The 20,929-nt window shown below is 43.5% G+C and overlaps 2 protein-coding genes across 2 annotated transcripts; one reads left to right on the top strand and one right to left on the bottom strand.

The window, feature by feature from the left end:
* Positions 1-6,198: 6,198 nt before the first annotated feature.
* Positions 6,199-8,078, bottom strand: nupr1b (nuclear protein 1b). Its single transcript, XM_063470894.1, has 3 exons — positions 7,883-8,078; positions 7,669-7,804; positions 6,199-6,449 (listed from the first exon to the last, which is right to left on the bottom strand). Exons 1-2 carry the CDS (start codon positions 7,977-7,979, stop codon positions 7,677-7,679), a joined length of 225 nt encoding a protein of 74 aa, XP_063326964.1. The 5' UTR covers positions 7,980-8,078; the 3' UTR covers positions 6,199-6,449; positions 7,669-7,676.
* A 7,317-nt stretch (positions 8,079-15,395) lies between these two features.
* On the top strand, positions 15,396-20,838 carry sgf29 (SAGA complex associated factor 29). Its single transcript, XM_063472551.1, has 10 exons — positions 15,396-15,478; positions 15,911-15,984; positions 16,067-16,142; positions 16,218-16,290; positions 16,716-16,780; positions 16,868-16,997; positions 17,360-17,506; positions 17,592-17,627; positions 18,190-18,352; positions 18,876-20,838. The coding sequence occupies exons 2-10, from the start codon at positions 15,919-15,921 to the stop codon at positions 18,990-18,992; spliced, it is 873 nt and encodes a 290-aa protein (XP_063328621.1). The 5' UTR covers positions 15,396-15,478; positions 15,911-15,918; the 3' UTR covers positions 18,993-20,838.
* The last annotated feature ends 91 nt before the right edge of the window (positions 20,839-20,929 follow it).

Raw genomic sequence — 20,929 nt, 5'->3', positions numbered from 1 at the left:
TCTTTCCAAGACAGATAAATATTTGGATGAGCATCCTTTAGCCTGCAGGTGTAGATTTGATGAAACGCGTTCTGTTTTCACACTGACACAAATCAGCCTCCAGTCTCTGAAGTTTCCACATCCTGCCCGGCGCCCGGCTAACTCCCGACTCCTTCAGTTGAGACGAGCGAAGCTGCCGCAGAGCTGGATGTTAAATTATAGATCTGACTTGTCGACTTCTTTAAACTTTGGGCCTTCAGTAGAGATCTTTATAAAAGATATATGTCGCCATGGTGACTTGATCCAGAGGTTTCTGAGTTCTGCATTTTGAAGTTTCAACAAGTTACTACTGATGCTAACTAGTTTTGCTAGCTGTTAACAGCCACCTGTAGGTTCCTCTGACATCCATTTTAATGACATCATCTGACCAACAACACAATTAACGTGAGGGTTCCCGATGGTTAGGGACAAATGCAATCGCATGGCAGGATGCTGTAAACGGACCAAACTTCAGTCAGGAGAACAACTGAGATAATCCATCCACAATACCAGGTTAGTCATTAATATACTGCTGCATGGGCTGAGCTGTAGTTACAGCGTAAGGGTTTAACATATACAAACATTAAAACATGTTAAAAACACAACAGCCTTATTAAACACAGAGTAGTTTGGACCCAGGGTTCATACGTCATCACTTAAAGACCAGATACAGTCTAACAAGCTAGCTAGAATTAGCTGATAACAGCACTCCACCTTCTTGGCTAAATATGGCAAAACACTAATGCTGAAGGGTGCCTACATGCTTCAACAGTTTGTGCAGTTTAAAAAACATCTAAAGAGTAATAAAGGGGAACCAATCAGGAAAAAGCAGCAAATTACTCTGTATTGAGTTTTGGGGTCTCTACTGAGTCCAGTTTCAGAGCTGTTAAAGAAGCAAAGGTCAAGCAGTGCACAGCTGGGTTTATGCCACACATGAGATTTGTTGTTGAGATGAGGGAAAGTACAGAGTACCGAACTCCTGTTTTTTCTGGAAAGACGTCAGATATGAAATAATAATGAAAAAGTGTCTCGGCTGTCAGCGAGGCATCTCCGCCGCTGAAGCCCTGACGGCACACATGAAAGTGCCTGTGTTCAATAAACGTCAATAAATAAGCGTCCCGTCTCACGCCGTATCTGCGCTCACACGGAGCGAGGCGGGCGATGAACCAATCACAGCGATAGTTCAGATTCAGCCGCTGTGAGCGGAGGAGAGCTGCTGCAGGTACCCGGCACTTCACTTTAATAAACACACGGCCAGAAACATCTGCACAGCTGCAAACACACAGTCAACCTGCAGGTCACATGACCACGCCCAGCTCATACCTGAAAAGCTTTTTTTAAACTGTCACCTAATCAAACTAATCAAACATTTCTTTATAAAAACAAGCAAACAACAACCCAGCAAACTGCTGCTTCCATCGCTGTCACAGACCTCATCTCGCCATCCAGCCAAGACTTCAGAACAAGACTGATTTGATCCTTTTATTAGTTACAAAAAAATATTAACCCGAAACATTTCCATGAGGAAGAATAAAACAGCTTCGAGAGGGAGACCCAAACAGGTCGAGGTGATGTGGACGGTTTGTATGGGCTCAAAATGTGGTCATAAATATTTTGTACTTGTAAATCAGTTTTGTACTTGTAAATCAGGATTTGTATGTGTAAAAAGAATTTGTGTGTGTGTAAAAAAGATTTGTATGTGTAAAAAAGATTTGTGTGTGGACTTAGCCAAAAAACCCCTGCAAGTTACACGTACGAATTTTGACCCTATTTTTCTTCCTTTCGTCTGATTGGTCAATGTCATGTCAATCACAAATGTAATAATCCAATCAGAGAACAGATGGGTTTGGCTGTCGGAGGGGCGCTTTTTTGAACTGCAGGTCCTTGAAGGGTAATACAGTTTGAAGCTGGAGGATCTCTATATAAATATCTGATAGCAGCTAGGTCCGCTAACTTTCAGCAGCTGTTGAAAGGATAAAGTTGTGGTATGTCAGTGGTTAGAAATACCATCATTACTTTAGGATTAGGATTTTTACATTATTGTATTTTGCACAACTCTGTTGCTTGTGAAGCTCGCACACAAGAATTTCACTCACATGTACTGTACCAGTGTACCTGCACATGTGATGTGACAATAAAAGTGATTTGATTTGATTAGTTTAACACAAAGTCAGGGCTGACCCGGGACCATTGCTGTGAGTCACAGTGCGCAGCATAAAAGTCCTTTCACATCGGACACAGCATGTGCTGCTAATGCTAACTGCTAACTAAAAGCAAAGGATCCAGAATTTGTTGTGCTGGCTGCTGGGCTCTGTGGGTTTTTGCAGCAGCTCTACCTGTACTAGATGCACCTGCTCCTTGTCGTTTCTGTCTCTGACTTTATGTCCTCTACAAGAATTTCGTTTTTTTTTTGCTAGTTCTTCAAATGTTCAATAAAAACATGTATGCTAATTCATAACGAAGAAAGCTTTGTAATGAAGACTGTCATTTCCAAAACACTGCCCGCCCCCCCGCTGTTGAAAAGGCTGTGGAAGTCCCTGTATTAAGCACGTAGACCTGTGACACAAAAATCACCAAACTCAGACGACCACAGACTGTTTTCCTTCGTGGTGATGAAGGAAAACGCTGGGTTGGCATGTAAAAGGGCATTTATTCCCTTCAAGGACCTGCAGTTCAAAAAAAGCGTCCCTCCGACAGCCAAACCCATCTGTCCTCTGATTGGATTATTACATTTGTGATTGACATGACATTGACCAATCAGACGAAAGGAAGAAAAATAGGGTTAAAATTCGTACGTGTAACTTGCAGGGTTTTTTTGGCTAAGTCCACACACAAATCTTTTTTACACACACACAAATTCTTTTTACACATACAAATCCTGATTTACAAGTACAAAACTGATTTACAAGTACAAAATATTTATGACCACATTTTGAGCCCATAGGTTTGTTCTGGACTCCTGTGTTAGCTGACTCAACAAAACTTAAACCCCAGTTGGTGATAACAGGGATCACAATGGCGAGCATAGATATGCCCACATCGCTCTCCTGCCCAGGTCCTCAGGCTATTTCTTCTGGAGTACTGAGGGGTTCCCAAGCCAGCTGAGACATACTCTCAGGTCTGCCCAGAACGTCCTGAATCACCTCCACGGGCTCCTTTCCATGTGGAGAAGCAGCGACTCCACACCGAGCTCCTCCTGAATGACTGGGCTCTTTACCCCCGTGTGCTTCTTTCTGAACAGTTTCATTAGTTAAAACAAAAACCCAAGAACACGATCAAATGTTAATGCAGGACATGGATGATGTCATATTTGCCTATGTCCATCATTTATATACAGTTTGTGTGCTATTAAGAATGAGAAGCTGAAGGTTGCTATGCTAATTCCTAATGAAGTGTAGAAACCTGTGGGATGATTTTTACTCCACATAAAAACCCAAAAGGTTGTTGGAGCATCTTTGATTGTGGGGACGTCTGAGTGTTGAGTGCGGTTTCATCACCTGCTGCTGCTCACAGCTCTGCAGCTTGTCCTGAACTTCAGTGTGAGCTCTGCAGAATCTGTGTTACGTAACGCCGCGCTGTTGCATAAGCTCGCATCTAAAACTGCAGCACAATAAACTTCAGTGTGATCAGACAACTTTTCTCTGAGTCCTGCTCAAAGTCTGTGCTCACAGAACAACAGGGCCAGAGTCCAAGTGAAGCCAGGCAACACATCACAGCAACTGGCAGCACGTCACTGTGGTCTGTAAAGTCCTCACACACTTCACACACTCATACCAGACTCTCAATGGCTGAGAGATGCTGCCCCCTGCTGGAGGATCCATGCTCTCCACACACACACACACACACACACACACACAGTCAGGTATTCATATCTTAGTGGGGACATCTAATTGACATAATGCTTTGCGTAGTGTTGGGATTAAATAATTTGCAGTGCCTCAATAATGCTATGCTTTTTATTAATAATAAGTGTTATAAAGTTATATAGTGTAGTATTAAGTGGACACAGAGACCACCCATCTCCCATGCTACAGTTAGCAAACTGCTTGCTAAGTTTCGTGAAACTGGTTCAGTGTTGGATTTGCCAAAATGTGGACGCAAGAAAACTGTCACTAATGAAGAAACATCAGTGGCTGTCCTAGCTTCATTCAGCAAGAGCCCACAGCGTAGCACTCGCCGCATGTCACTGGAGAGTGGCATTAGTCGAACATCCCTTCGGCGGATATTAGCTACTCACAAATGGCACCCTTCCAAACTCCAGCTACTGCAGCATCTCAACGAGGATGACCCAGATCGGCGCACAGAATTTGCAGAATGGGCAAAACAAAAATTGGAACAGGACCCTCAGTTCACGCAGAAGATTTTGTTCAGTGATGAGGCAAACTTTTATGTGAATGGTGAAGTTAACAAACAAAACCACCGCTATTGGTCTGACACTAACCCACATTGGATGGATCCCTCCAAGACTGTTGGAACAACAAAAGTGATGGTTTGGTGTGGTATATGGGGTACAATGATAGTGGGTCCATTCTTCATCAATGGAAACCTCAAGGCCACTGGATATTTGAAATTGCTACATGATGATGTGTTTCCCCCTTTATGCACTGAAGCTGGCACGTTCCCTGAGTTTTTCCAGCAAGATGGTGCACCACCACATTATGGGTGCCAGGTCCGAGCATTCCTAGATGAACAGATTCCTGGAAAGTGGATTGGTCGTCGTGGGCCAGTTGAATGGCCCCCAAGGTCTCCCGATCTGACCCCGTTAGACTTTTATCTTTGGGGTCTGAAGGCAATTGTCTGTGGTGTGAAGATACGAGATGTGCAGCACCTGAAACTACGGATACTGGATGCCTGTGCTGGCATTTCTCCTGCGGTGTTGCTATCAGTGTGTGAAGAGTGGGAGAAGAGGGTTGCATTGACAATCCAACACAATGGGCAGCACATTGAACACATTTTATAAGTGGTCAGAAACTTGTAAATAACTCATGAAAGAATAAAGTTATGTTGAAACCAAGCACACCATTGTTTTTCTTGTGACATTACCAATAAGTTTGATGTGTCACATGGCCCTCTTCCTATTGAAAAAACTAAAGTTGTATCCAAGATGGCCGACTTCTAAATGGCCACCATGGTCACCACCCATCTTGAGGAGTTTGCCCCCTCACATATACTAATGTGCCACAAACAGGACTTTAATATCACCAACCATTCCCATGTTATTACGGTGTATCCATATAAATGGCCCACCCTGTAGATAAGAGGGGACCATCTCTAGAGGAAAGTTACTGAGACACTGTTGTTTAGACTAGAATGAGAGAGCTTCTGTAATAAAACTGTTAAGCGCGCGTCACCATTTTGAGATCCGCGGCAGCGTGTCATGCAGGACGCATCTCCCTTCTAGAAGTAATGTGAAAGAGAAATAAGTGTTAAATGGTCTACTGAGCAGTGTTGTCTTCCATCGGATGCCTCTGAGGAATCAAAAGAACTCGGTGAAGTGTTGATATTTACAGTAGCCCCTTACTCTAACCATAACTAACTGTAACCCTGTGTGAGTGCTGCTGGTGAAGTTACATCGCTGCTGCACGTTCTCTGTGTTTCCATCTTCGTGGCGTCACAATCACTTTGTTTCATCACTTTGCAGATGAGATTGACCTTTAACCTGCACATTTTCACCTCTTCACCTGCATTCAAACAGCTCTGCCTGAGGAAGTGCAGCTGGTGTTAGCTGTACCAGACGCCATTCACAAAAACAGGAGTTTTACCTCATAAACTGAGCTGTCTGCTTCTGCTGTGATTGGTTAGCTTTAAAACCTTCATTGCTTCAAATGACGGCCCACCAACTCCAGCGGTTATATTTAGAACATTTTCACCTGTTTACCCGTCATAAGAGATATCCTCCCGATCCCTTAGCAGCACTCAGCAGCAGTGCATCACTCCTGTGATCTGAAAGCTTTAATTCCTGTTTTTGTCAGTGGAGTCTGGTGCTTTGTTTCAACAAGCTGTCAGAGTGTGCTTCACATTTAGAACATCCACAAAAGCTCAGACGTTGGTGTTTAAACACATTAGTGTGGCTCTGAACTTTCCAGGCTCTCTTTCCTGGCACCTCACTACATCCATCTTTTATATACAGGCTGTGTTTTTTCACTGAGGCCTAAAAGGAAGAAACAATGAACACTCTCATTTCAGTTTAAGAAGTCTTTAATCGTAAAAACAAGTTTTAAAAAACATCCTTAAGAATGAGCCATTTGCCGCCACCGCAGTCTCGGTGCGCGGTCGCGGTCCAAGCGGGGACCCAGGGGCACGCCGCCTCAGGTGAGAGCTCTCCAACACCTGCGGGCCCATCGGAGCTCAGACGCTCCTGCCATCTGCACGTGTCGTTCTGTCGCCAAGGACGCCATGGTCGGTTTCCGGGATGAGCCGTCCGAGATTCCCTGAAGTGGAAAAGAAAAATATAAAATAATTAATTAAAATAAATAAACACGAGGAGTTCAAGCATCTATTTACCAACAGCAGCACCACGTGTTAAAAATCTGTTTAAAAAAAGCTTAAAATCCAAAATTAAACTTTTCCATAATGTTTTTCTTCATCTACAGTTTCATTACGTGATCTGTCAGCTACATCTACGAGTTTATCCTGTACGATTAAATCATAATAAAGCTTAAAAATGATGTAAGAACTGTATCGTTTCTAACTGACTTGCAGTACCTGCACAGGCCACCAGGAGGACACGTAAGAAGAAAAGAGATGAGGAGGAGGACAAGGGAGAACATGAAGAAGACGAACAGGGATGTGGAAAAGAAGGAGAGGAAGAGAGAGGAGCAGGAGGAGGAGATAAGAAGGAGGAGGATTGTAAAAGTGTACAAACTTCTACTGGAAATCTGCCCATTCAAACTATGAACCTGGTGATGACGTGGAGGAGGCGAGGGGCAGGAGTTAATAAACAGTTTTGTTCTGAGGGAATTCGTATTCTACAGGAAATATATTACATATATTATACATATATTATAGCTAAAACAACAGCTATGCTGTCTTTTCACACATGACGTCACTGCTCCTCAACCTTAACTGTAACAAGAACAGCTGGCTTTAAATTCAGCTGTTAATTAACAGTCAATTATTGTTAATAACTGTGGAGCAAGCGCAGTTTAGGAAAAGGCCTGATGTGGTTCAGTATGCTGTGTTCCAAACATTCGTTTAAAAATCGACGGTTTCGGATTCAGACCGATCCTCGAGCAAAGAAACCGAGAACATGGATTCAAACTGGACCTCCTACACAGGAAACACGCTGTCAAAAAATCGGCGCAGGACTCGATATAAAAAAGAAACTTTGGACCCTTTTCTGAGGGCTGTAAAGTCAAAGTGTGGCTGCAAAAACTGCTGCGGTAGAGGCTTAAATTCAGAGAATCGTAAAGGAAGTTCTGCACGCGGCGCGTCTGGCGTCACATTTGCCCAGTTCCAGCGTTCCAAACAGCCACAGACCAGACAGCGTTCAGAAATCTGCCCGTTCTGAAGTGTTTATGGCCTCTGTCAGTGCAAACGGACTCGTGTGAGTCAGACGCCTTAGCTCTGACTGAAACAGCATTCCTGCTTTACTTCGGCTCACAGTTACTGACACACAAACACGGTTTTCCAGGGTTTTCCTGGGTTTACCTCAATATTCACTCCTTGGCTTTCTTCTCGCTGTTCTGGAGCTTCTCCACGATCTTGCGCTCATGTCCTGCGGGGTTGTGTCTGTTGGTGTTGTCGCTGGCCTCCTTCTTTGTCCTGCCCTTCCGAGCCGAACCTTCTGCAACAGAAAAACTAAAGCAGTGAGTTTCCCGGGCCCGGAACACGAACCGGACCGAACCAGGACAGGTTAGCTCACCTGCGTATTTATCCGTCAGGTTATAGTACTCGTACTCGTCGTAGTACTCGTCCTCAAACTTGGTGGGCTTCATGTTTTTCACGTCGACGTGACTCATGTTTGTTTTTCCACAAGTTTGTCAGCGATCTTTGCGTCTGCGCAGTAAGCCTCAGTGTTCGCAGGTTTGTCTGTTTTTCGTCTTTCTGTGTTTGTTTATATATGAGAAGCATGCACCTCCTCCTCCTTCTCCTCCTCCTGACTCCTCCTGCAGGGCTCCTCATCCTCTGCACTAATGTTGCATCAGCCACGGAGCTGCAGCCTCTGGATAACAAGATTAAGAACACACTCTTTGTGTCAAATACACAACTTTTTGTCTCATATTTCTACATTTTATTTATTTAAAGTCACATTCAATATTTCTTCTCATAGTTTTAAACCTTTGTTTACACAGTTATTAGCTCTCGTTGGTTTTTACAGCTAATTTTCACTTATTTGACTGTATACTCTTGTTTTGGTACTTTTTATATACCCACCAAGGTATCCTAACTTTCCTTAACCTGTCCTGTTTTTGACCATGAAGCTTGTGTTATCTTCCTCACATGCTGACACTCAGGTGTGCAGTGAATACCTGACACCTGTGTACGTGGTCTCTGGTCCTGTGACTCACTGTGAGACCCGACCTTGGTTCCCGCAGATGATCCCGGGTCTGTTTTCTTTGGTTATCAGCAGCTGCTGTGGTCACATGACCCTGACCTGGTTCATGGTGTTTATCTAAAGCTGCTCCACCTGCGCTGCAGGCTGTGACAGCAGATCAGAGTCGTCCTGCAGAAACGTTTCCATTAATGTGACCCAGACTCATCTCCAGAAGCTTCACTGTGACTTTTGGAGCCTGGCTCTTCGGTTTGTTTCCTCTCATCACTCAGAGGTCCTTTCAGACACGATCGTAACCGTTTCCACTTTTGTTTTTCATATCAGTTTAAATACTTACTTTATTGGAAAAACGTGCAGCTAAAACCGAAGACGCTGCTGAAGGATCCAAAGCAGCATGAAAGGACCGCTGCAGTTACTTATATTAGTTAGTTAGTTAGTTATATTAGCTTTGTTTCGGTGTTTCGGAGTTATCTGTGTGGAACAAACTTTGGACTGAGCGTCTCAGAGGAACAAACAGAAGAACGAGCGCTTTGTTCTCTGCTGCTCTCTGCTCGTGTTTGACATTCAGGACATTTTTACATTTGGGCTGTAAAACGCTTCAGCTCAGCACAGGTGTCGCTTTCTGTCAAAGAGAAGCCAAAGCTGTTTCAGGTGGTTTGTGCTGTAAACAGCAGCAGGAGGAGTCAAGAGGAGGCAGGAGGAGTCAGGAGGAGGCAGGAGGAGTCAAGAGGAGTCAAGAGGAGGCTTCTCAGACTCCTCGTGAGCGACGTGACTGAGCCGGCTGCAGAGGAGGATGTGAGACTGCAGGAATGTTTTCCTGAGTCATGGCATGTTGTAAACATGACCTCCTGTCACACATGCACACACACACAGACACACACAAACACACAGACACACACAGACAGACAGACACACACACAGACACACACAAACACACAGACACACACACAGACACACACACACAGACACACACAAACACACAGACACACACACACAGACAGACACACACACACAGACACACACAAACACACAGACACACACAGACAGACACACACAAACACACAGACACACACACAGACACACACAGACACACACACACAGACACACACAGACACACTTTTAAATTTTGAATTGACTTTTCTGCTTTTTAGATTTAAACTCATCACACGTGTGTTTGTTCGTCATTTGTAAGTTTTATTTTTTATGTTATAAATTTATTTAAATCTTTTCTGAAGTCGAATCTTTCCGATGATGATTTTGTGTTTTTAGCAGCAAACTGTGGACGATCACGTCTTCGTGCTGCAGACTCAGTGAAACATGACGTTTTGACGTTTGCTCGTCGGTGTGATGTCAGACGTCGAGCTGAAATCTCGTTATTCTGGTGAATCGGGGAAACTTCTGTTTCTGTACTTTCTCTCCTCACGTTTGACTGTTTATCTCACAGTTTGAAATATTTCATGAATAACTGACTTTTTTTATGAAATCAACCTTTTATCGTGTTTATGTCGCAGCTCTAAGTCACGGCTGCATGTTTGCACGTTTTAAACCGAGTGTGTAATCTGCAGGATCTGAGCTCAGGATGTTTTCTTTGCTGCAGACGTGTGCGCAGTCACATGTGCGAGGCGTGTCGCGCTGCCAGAGAACACACAGGTCACAGATATCAGCTGATATCAGCAGGTAAACATTAACCGCAGCTGGAACCTCGCTCAGGTGTTTTCATCTTCATGAATCCTTTTACTGCACGTTACACGCACTAACACAGCTGTAAACATTTCCTTTTAAATCTCCTGAAATTGTTTCATTTATCGATCAAAGTCCCTAAAAATCAGTAAGAAAAGCAGGAAATCTTCACCTGAGAGGCCGAGGTCACTGATGGTTGGACATGTTGAGGGGTGTTTGGGGTGTACGTGCGTCCTCTCGTGCACTGGAGTCATTTTGGTTTTTGTGAGTTTTAGTTTTTTTACAGCTGGCCTCCATCACGGTGCTGCTTCTTTGAACCAGTGTTTCCAGTTTTTATCCGTCTCAAACCAGCACAGCCACCTCTGATTTACTAAAGTCAGGGCCCAAAGTTTGTGCTGACGGGTTAAATATGAAAAAACACTGATGAAAAATGTACAGTGCAAAGGACGAACAGTGATGATTTCTAAATGCTTTATAATAGAATTCCATGTATGTAAAATAAAGCATGCAGAATCATTTTAACATGAAATGATTGAACAGTTTTAATTCACTCTCATACAGTTAATGTGAACATAAGCAGGACTGATGACATCAGTCACCGCCTCATTAATCTGAACAGTGTTGGTCAAATGACTTGAAAATAGTAATCAGTTACTTATTACTGATTACTTCTCCAAGAAAGTAATCCCATTACTTTACTGTTTACTTATTTTCAAAAGTAATTAGTTACTTTTAACAACATGATACACAACCTGAATTCGTAATAACGCAACAGACGTTTCAGCCCAATTCTACTTTTTCTGCATATTCCATCATATAAAATGTAACCAAATGAAAAAGTCTCTTTTTAAAACTTGTTTTATTTGTTTTAATTTTTACGCACAATGAATTAATCATACATTAAATTATACCTATCAGTCTTTGACTTTAACATTTAAACCTATTTTCTGCATATTCCAGCAGATAAAATAAAATCATGTTTTGTGTTTACACTCTTTCAAATAGATGCGAGTCAAACACAGCAGAAAATAAATAAAATCACGTCTGACAGGTGAGTCACAGGGTAACTCCTCTATGGGGTGAACTGCCATCACTGAACTTAATAAGAACTGTTTTTTGATTTGATTCATCTCGTCTAATTACCAAATATGTGTCTGTCAGGTTTAAACAGGTGTGGTTGCCAAACGTATTTTTCAGTAAAGCAAATTTACCTACAGGTGTAAATAAAGTAACCTTGTCCACAAAAATGAAGAAAAAACATTTTTATGCAACTTTCATGCCGGATTGAACAAATATGACAGGTTGTACCACAGAAACAAAAATCTTGTATTTTCCAAAGAGAAACAAAAACTGGAGTTTCCAGAAGAACGTCCAATTATAAATGAGCAGACGTGCTCTACATACCTGTCAATGTTAGACCTTCTGTCCTGGAGGAGTTTCATAATTCAGGTTAAATTAAACAAAGAGACAAAACATGAAGACATTTAACAAAGTCTCAGTTATCACTGTAAATATAAATATATAATGTGTTTGATGTATGAAGCTAAAATTTCACCGTGCACATTATAACCGCTCAGACTTTGGACCGTAACATTTTTGTTCAAACTGAAGACGGTCAAGAAGAAATGGAGCGACCCCGAATATTTTCACCTCGGTGCTTCCTGTCTCTTCCTCTTTTGTCACTTCCCACATGTGTAGTTATTGCTGCTCACTTCCTGTTTTATTTTGGTAATCTCTCCTGGCCTTGATTCTTATCGCCTGTGTCTCCCTGTGTGCAGGATTCAGGCGTTTCATTGTCCTGACTGGAAACTTGTTTTACAGACAGTTGAGAAATGATCCACAAAGAGCAGAAAGAACTCCACATCCAAAATACACCAAATATACAAAATCATGACACGTAATCCTGCAGTAAAAAATCACTACTGTGTGTAAAAACCACTAAAACGGTGCAGGGATGGCTCAGATGGCACATAAAAGGATTTAAAGAGGTTTTTGGTGCTGTTACTCATGCGGTAGATTCCACAGCAGCTCGGGCTTGTTGCTCTGCCTGCTGCTCGTAAACAGTATTTAGTTTGGTTCCAACATTTCCAGCGATGAAGGAAGATATTCTAACTGATTCAAAAAAAATTAAAAAAGTCATTTCTCTTCTATCAGAAAAAGCACAGGCGTCGTGGCTCCTCCTGACCTCTGCTTTCACATCAGTGTCCAGCTCTAAACCATCATCAGCGACGGCCCAAAGTGGTCCTGTTGTTCCCTCCAGTATCTGAGCGCGTGATGTTGGACTGCAGTCCAGGGTGAGACTCTCTGAAGTCAGAGGACTAATGATGGCCGAGTCCTCTGTGAGTTTAAGGATGTGCCTGTTCGCATGCTTGGACAGTTTGGACTTCTTATTTTACAGCTTAAATAAAGGTTTGCTTGTGGTTTCCATCAGCACACACAGCACAGCTCTGCCTGAGCCTGACTCTGGACTTGATATTTGCTGTTCATGGGCGTCACTTTGGTTATCTGTCAGGTGTGTGCTGACCTTCTGACTGCTTCAGGGATCAATAAATAAAACCAATAACATCTGGATTGCAGGTAGAGAGTCGCTGTGTTTATCTGCGGCGCTTTTCCTTTGAGTGTCTCCTGGACGTCGCTGCTCTGACCTCAGAGTGACGCGTCACCTCGCCACAGATGGTAATGATTAACTGTCAGGATGTTTACCTGCAGAGTCGTGTCAGTGTCTGACGACACCAGCAGCACACGCTCGAGAATAGGCTCCTCCTCCTCTCACCTGAGAGATAACCACCCATTTCTTCTAACAGAAAAACAACAGTCAGCAGGATTTTATTTTGAAAGGGCTGCTATCAGACAGCAGGTTTAGCGAAGACCTGACACGAGGAAATCAGGTTTCCTGTTTCAGTCTAGTGATGGGGTTTCCGGCTCTTTTTAGAGAACCAGCTCTTTCGGCTCCCAACCGGCTCTTCAGGTTGTTTTGTTGCTTTAATTAATTTATTATTAATAACGATATAAAATTATGCACAAAAGGAATTACTAATGTAAAAAAAAAACGTGGTTTTATTTATATATGTTTATATATAAGTATATGCGGTGGCCCCTAGAGACAAAGCACGTACAAACTCCAAAACACATTTCTAGCGTTAACTGAACTTCCAAAACAGAGCTACCTAGATCACTTAAATTACACAATTGAAAGCATATGTGTATTGTTTGTGTATTTATACACAAGCACTCATATATATTCAAATATTTTTTTTAAAAAAATGTTCATTTACCTGTTACTACCACACACCAAATCCGGTCGTTGGTACTTGCTGGCTTGCGTAGCCACTAGGTAAGGAAAGCTCAACACTGCCCCCTAGCATCCTGGAGCACTTCTGTTGTGTTCGTACGTGCTTTGTCTCTAGGGGCCACCGTAAATATACTTTTATTTATTCACTCCACATAAAATGTAATAAATAAATCATATAATACAAAAACCAACTATTTACATTTCAACTTTTAACTATTTAAATTTTCAGCTTTTTCCTTTTAAACAAATTTAAAGTGAAACAACACAAAACACTGCAAACCACAACACAATTAAAGATAAATTAAAATATGAAAACAAAAAGAAGATGCATAATCTCTGTCATATGGGCCTGCATGAATAAACTTTCTGAATCCTTTATCATCTGCAACTGAAAATAGTTGTGGATGATTACTATACCTTTCTAATGTGACGTTGTCCCTGGCTCTCTTTCTCTCTCTCTCCCTCCCGCTCTGTTCCTGTGCTACTGCGAGTGTAACTACCGCCCCTCCCCCCTCTGCCCAGCGCAAAGCACAAGGCTCGCGTGCGGAAAAAAGTGCGAGAGAGAGGGTGAGAGAAAGAAAGAAAAAACTCAGCTCCCAATAAGGAGCCGGCTCGCGTCGTTCACTTCAAAGAGTCGGCTCTAAGAGCCGTTTCGTTCGCGACCGACACATCACTATTCAGAAGTGGTGAAGACTCTGTCCTCAGCCTGGAACAAGTTTATTCCTCTTTCATGCAGCTGATATCAAAGAACCAATCAGAGGCCTTCATCTGCTCGCACACTGAAATCTTAATGAACTGTATTTATGATCGATCAGTGATCGATGTGAGGACCTCACATGCTCCTGTGAAACATTCACTGCTGCAATCAGAGTTTAATGAAGCTTCAGACCCAGAAACACCGATCAGCGATCAATCACTGCATCTGTCCATCACTGTAATCGATCGCAGTGATAGAGACAAACCCGAGGAAACTAAGAGCGTTGATGCTTTTAATGGAGGCTGCAGAACGTGAATGTGTGCATTTATCAAACACGTGGATCACATGGATCACACGTCCACCAGAAAACTGAATCTGATCTTTATCTTCAGTTTATGGCTGAATCTTTAAAGCCCTGGACTCCATCTTTATCATGAGACTGGAAACGATGACTGACAGGTCCGAATGACTTTTCCCCTGTTTGTCGTCCACAGTGACTCACATTCCTCAGTCCAGGGGTTAAAATCGAGGCTCTGCTCTTCATTTACTCGTAGCCATGGTGAATCCTGGTATCGGGCTGGTCTGTTTTTAAAAAAATGCAGGTTTTTTTAACATGAAGGTGATCTGTGGAAGGTTTATCCCTCCTCTCGCCCTGTGACGGCAGGGACAGACTCCAGATTCAGATTACTCAGTAAAAAAACATAAATCAAAATACAGGGTCAAGCTAGGAGAGAAGAAACTGGAATTTGTGACATTATAGTTGCAAGTTCACAAAAACACACACACACATTTTCTGTTTAATATTTCTTAAATATTTCTTTCTTGTAAATTTCCATTTTTAAACTCGCTCTGTCTCCTTCTTCTTACCCCAGCCTATATCTTGACAAAGGATCACAAATTTCCTCCAAGGAAACACTAGATTACCACAGAGGCAACTGTAAACAGCACAGGTAACAGGAAAGAGACAAAATGTTTGTACACAAAAAAATAACAGCAAAGAGCTGGAAAAATCTTTAAAAACCACAAAATAACTGCACACAAATAAATTACAGATAAATAATGAATGGCTACAAAGGGGTATAATAAAGTCACAAATGTACAACAAAAAGAAATACAATTTTTAAAGTAAAATGTTTACGTTTTTTAAGCGCCCCGTGTCTGCAGTACCACACTCCGCCCAGTTGGTGGCAGTGTGTTCACCGAAACTGCTGCACACGATTAGCACCAAAGAAGAAGAACAGAAGGCCAGTACCTGCGGTTCGTGAGTTGAGCGCAAATAATAGAAGAAAGCAGCTCGGTAAGGAGGTTTGGGAGCTGGTTTTGAGGGAAATGTGACGCTTATTCCGATCATTGATCTATCTGAGTTGAATATATATCGCTAATGTTTTTCTTTAATCCGATTTTTGGCGTTACGAACCATTTCCGAGCCGTTTTTGACTGTAGCGAACTTTACACCAAACTCCGTTCAGAAATCTTTTATTTAAGATATGCCGTGTTTTCCAGGCAACACCCAACACACATAGAGCATGACTTCAGTTATGTTACATACGAGTATTGATTCGGAACTTTATATCCAGTATGTTATGACCGCGGTGATCGAAATGTTCAGACTATTTGTGCTTTGTGAAGTGTTCACCGTCATTAAAACCGCCTTAAAGTAGAGGTTTTTTAAATGAGGTTTTATATGTTGTAACTAAGCGCTGCTGTTTGATGCTCCACATCCTCACAGGTTAAATCATGTCCGCTGACCCCAAGATTGCGGAGCTGCTCACTGAGCTCCACCAGCTCATCAAACAGACACAGGTCAGTATTGATCCGCTTCCTTTGTGATTGATCAGGTCAAGCTTTGATCACATCCTAATTACCTGCACTCGGCCTGCTTCAGGAGGAGAGGTCACGCAGTGAACACAACCTGCTCAACATCCAGAAAACACATGAGAGGATGCAGACTGAGAACAAGAGTGAGTGTCAGCAGCTTTGAGCACATGTGCTGAATTTGTCGTGTGGTCCTAAACGTGGACGTGTGTCTCCTGCAGCTTCTCCGTACTACCGCACCAAGCTGAGGGGGCTCTACACCACGGCCAAGGCAGACGCTGAGGCGGAGTGCAGGTGAGAGGCCACTGAGTATGACCTTTAACCCTTAAAGATCATGGTGATGTCACTTATATGTTATACAGGAGACTTCCAGTCTCAAGCTTGATACTGTTTTGTTTAAATAAAGGTTATAAAAATGAAAAAATAAAGGGGGACAGATGCATGAACACCATGACTGAAGCACAATAAGCAGTAATTTCCTCTGAGTACAGACTGAGACTCTGTGTCTGTGCTGTTGGAGCCTTTTTAATGACATCATGTGACCAGTAATATGGCTGCTGTGAGGTCACTGCACGAACAGGCGGTCCAACAACCTGAGCTCCGGTTTCCGTTCATGTTGCGTTTCTAGCCTGTTCATTTTTACTAAGAGTGTGAGGATCATCAGAGGGTGAAAATCATCTTTTTCTTCTTCTTTTGTGTCTTTTCCTTCCGCCTCTCAGCATTCTGCGTCACGCCCTCGATAAGATCGCAGAAATCAAGTCTTTGCTGGAGGAGCGGCGGATAGGTGCGTGTCCGGTATTCGGCCTCTCGCATCTGCAGCTGGACTTCCTGTTTCATGTGACACAAAACTCACCTGTCTGTCTGTCTGCAGCTGCAAAGATGGCGGGCGTTTACAGCGACAGTGACCCTCCCAGGAAGACGATGAGGCGTGGCGTCCTCATGACGCTCCTCCAGCAGTCGGCCATGACACTTCCTCTGTGGATCGGGAAGCCGGGGGAGAGGTAGGTGGTACTGCCCCAACGCCGGTGGCCAATATTAGGCTCTAGTGACGTCCCCACAACGCCATGGAAACACCTCAGATGGTGTTAAAGAGCAGCTTTGCGTCCCCGCCCAGGCTTCCTGTGAGGTCACGTCTTTATTTCAGGCTTTTTATGCGTTTCTTTCACCATCACGTTAAACGGTGGTGGTGAGGCATCTTATCTTTAAAAACGAGGATGTCACATTTATGTGCCGAGTGTCTCTTCTGTTCCCGCCATGAGCAGCGAGCTGCACCGGCTATTGTCGGTAGCTTGTACCCGATGCTCAGGTGTGCTCCGGTTGACTTTCTGATGTAGCATCCTCTCTGTGACTCCTCCCTCTCCAGCCCTCCTCCTCTGTGCGGGGCGACCCCTGCGAGCAGCGACTACGTGGCCAAACAGGGAGACAAGGTGGCGGCGAGGGTGAAGAGCGTGGAGGGCGATGAGCAGTGGATCCTGGCTGAGGTGGTCAGCTACAACCATTCCACCAACAAGTAAGAACATGTGACCGTTTGTGGCGACGCCTGCGTGGTGTAATGCGATCATCAGTCTCTGACGCCTCCTCTGCTCCCCCTGCAGGTACGAAGTGGACGACATCGACGAGGAGGGCAAAGAGTGAGTTCTCCTTCGTTATGTTCTCTGACAGGAACAACATGAGCGAGGCCGGAGTACGACTCCCAGCTTTAGCGAGAAGCAAGCGTTTGTAGGATTTTAAATCTGCTCTGGTTCTTCGTCTCTTCTCAGTGTTTTCCTTCTCCTGCTTTTCTTTATTTGTTCTTTTTCTTCTCAAATGTTTTTCTCCACCTTTTCCTCTTCGTCTTTCTTCTTAGAGTCGTTCTCGTGCTGCAGATTTTCGTCCCTTCGCCTGTTTTTCGTGGAAATTTCCTCCATTTTCAGTTTCCATCGTTATTCAGATCAGTGTACAGACGTTAAAATCAGAGGCTGGTTTATATGGGACGGTTTAAACCTGATTGCCACGCCTCTGACTCATTAATGAATGCAGTGATTGTGGGCGGGGCTCGTATGTTTCAGCGCGCGAAACGTGTGTTGATCTTGTCACAGAGGAGTAAACTGTGCCGGGCTCTGTGGGAGAATCTCAGCAGCTTGTTCTCTAAAAGTGACAAATCTGCCCCTCCTCCTTCTTCTTGTTCTTCTTCTGTGTTTTCTGTGCGAGCAGGCGGCACATGCTGAGCAGACGGCGGATCATCCCTCTGCCGCAGTGGAAAGCCAACCCGGAGACGGACCCCGAGGCGCTGTTCAGTAAGGACCAGCTGGTGCTGGCCCTTTACCCTCAGACCACCTGCTTCTACCGAGCGCTGATCCACACGCCGCCGCACAGGGTGAGGCTCGCCGCTTACGGTTTTATTTTGACAGGCGCGTCTGTGACGGGTCAGCCTCGGCTCAGGGAACACCGATTAATAAGTCTTTTCATGTTTTATCCTCTATGAGTTTATTCTGTGTAACTTTTATTCCAGATTCATTATAGCTTCTGCATAGACTGTAGATAAAAGATGCACGTGGCCACTGTCACGTCATCCTCTGGTTTCGAAACATTCGTGTTTTTGTTACTGTGACGTTGGTTTTTGGCGTCGGAAGTGACAGCGCGCCGACTTAGAGCCAAAGCTGATCAGCAGCTTGCCGCGCTCTCACCCTGGAGGAGGGTGGGGGCCAAAAACCACTGGGTGATGTCACAGACACTCCTTCCATCTTCTCTGTACAGTCTGTGGGGATTGACTCATTATAGGAGCCTCTAGTGGACATCAGAGGAACTGCAGCTGCTTCAGCCGCAGAGGCTGAGAGCTGTTAATAAAGTGTGTGTGTGTGTGTGTGTGTGTGTGTGTGTGTGTGTGTGTGTGCGCGCAGCCTCAGGACGATTACTCGGTGCTGTTTGAGGACACGTCGTACCCTGACGGTTACTCACCGCCGCTCAACGTGGCCCAGCGCTACGTGGTCGCCTGCAAAGAGAACAAGAAGAAGTGAGCGGCGGCGGGACTAAACGTCCATGTTTATAAGAACACGTGTTCCTCAGTCTGATGCTGGTATCCCTGGGACTGATGTTGTTTCCTGTCAGCTCTCATCAGAGTGGGATTTGTATTGATCAGCTGATCAGATGGACAGATGTTGAACAGCAGGAAGCAGAAAAAAAATTTTTTTTTAATTTATTTTCAGGAAGAAAAAAAAACTATCATTCATGTTTTATTCAAACTGTTTTTTTTACGTGTTCGTGTTTGTTGTTGTTTAAAAAAAACTGTGCACAGGTTTGTGTCCACGTCTCTTCTCTTTGTGTGAAACTGAACATGACTCCAAAGTACAGACGCACAGGAAGTCAGTGACCGAAACACACGACTCTCGTTTGAAACTAAAAGCTGTGACATGTGGAAACGTCTAAAATGGCTTTTATTCATTTATTTAGTGCAGGAAGAATGAAAAACCTCTGAGATATACTTAATGAACAGTGATCTGCACGAGGCGCAGAGGCAGGGTACAGGTCCTGGGGTCATGCTTGGACTTCCAGCTGTGTTTACTTGAAGGTTAAAAGAAAACCAGGTGCTTCAGTCAGATTAATACACGACAATCAATAGAATCAGAATATTCGTCCCCAAGTAAAGTGGGTTACAGTTGCTCCAGGACAGTAACAGACTGAACTAGTTAAACCATACAATATGTTAAGAGTTTACAAATTTAACAGACAGATGAAATAAAGCTTTATTAGTCCCACACGTGAGAAATTTTTTTGGTCACTGCCAAAAATATTGTGGCCAAGTCCAAGTTTAAGAGCAGCAAAAGTTCAGAAAAACATAATAGAATAAGATCAAATAGAATAACGTACTATACAACAAGAATAAAATGCTTTGTCATAGTAGGAAAAATTGCACATCAGGGAGACAGTTACAGTTGTGTGTGTCTGCACATGTGTGGTCATCTGCAGAGACCGTGTTGAGTCTGACAGCAGCTGGAAGGAAAGACATGTGAAATCTCCGTCCCACATCGTGGGTGCAGCAGCTGAAGGAGCTGCTCAGGGTGTAACTATTGCAGTGTGTACTGTGCATTAATTGTACAGGGAGATGGCCACAGGCAGGAATGACTTCCTGTGTCATTCAGTGGTGCATTATGGGTAATCTCAGTCTCTCACTGAACGTGCTCCTGTGGCTAACCAGCACGTCATGGAGTGGGTGGGAGGTAATATCCAGCATTGTCTTTGTCTTAGACAGCACCAGCCTCTCCGACACCACCCTAAGGAAGTCCAGCTCCGTCCCCACAGCATTACTGGCCTTGAGGATCAGTTTATTCAGTCTGTTGGGGTCTGCGACCCCTAACCTGCTGCCCCAGCATGCAGCAGCATAGAGGATAGCACTGACCATAACATAAAAAATCCTGAGAATTGTCAGATGTTAAATGACCTCAGCCGCTTCAGAAAATAGAGCCAACTCTGGCCCTTCCTGTAAAGTGCAGTGGTGTTTTTAACCCAGTCCAGTGTAGTGTGTATATGTACTCGGAGGTATTTATAGTCCTCCACATGAAGAAAGTTCTTTTAATGTGCTCCTGGCAGCATGAAGAGCCCACGCATGTGCTCCTCTCTTTATTTATTTTAATGAAGCATCTCAAACATCATCACACACAAACTGTCAGTGTGCAGTTTGGAGCAGGCAGACGACAATCTCCAGCTTTGTTTTCATTCACACTGATCTCAAGAAAGTAGTGTTTCCATTTCTATATTACCAGATATTAATGAGATTTTGTTGTATTTGTTATTTTTGTAATATTAAAATATTATATGAATTTCTCTTAAATTTACAGCTTGTTTTATAAGTTTGTCCATTTTTAAATGAAGTGTTTTTAATTCTTGTAAATTCACCTGTTTGTTTTTTCCACATAAATTCCATGCTCTAAAAAGTACTTTAACTTGATCTTGTTCT

This window comes from Pelmatolapia mariae, linkage group LG4 (assembly GCF_036321145.2).
Source record: "Pelmatolapia mariae isolate MD_Pm_ZW linkage group LG4, Pm_UMD_F_2, whole genome shotgun sequence".
Taxonomy (NCBI): domain Eukaryota; kingdom Metazoa; phylum Chordata; class Actinopteri; order Cichliformes; family Cichlidae; genus Pelmatolapia; species Pelmatolapia mariae.
This window is presented reverse-complemented; position numbering and strand designations above follow the sequence as displayed.

Coding starts and splice junctions, on each gene's coding strand:
- sgf29 (XM_063472551.1), top strand. CDS start 15,919: ATGTCCGCTGACCCCAAGATTGCGGAGCTGCTCACTGAGCTCCACCAG. Junction 17,507..17,591: donor TACAACCATTCCACCAACAA/GTAAGAACATGT, acceptor CTCCCCCTGCAG/GTACGAAGTGGACGACATCG. Junction 18,353..18,875: donor TCCACACGCCGCCGCACAGG/GTGAGGCTCGCC, acceptor GTGTGCGCGCAG/CCTCAGGACGATTACTCGGT.
- nupr1b (XM_063470894.1), bottom strand. CDS start 7,979: ATGAGTCACGTCGACGTGAAAAACATGAAGCCCACCAAGTTTGAGGAC. Junction 7,805..7,882: donor CCTGACGGATAAATACGCAG/GTGAGCTAACCT, acceptor TTTCTGTTGCAG/AAGGTTCGGCTCGGAAGGGC.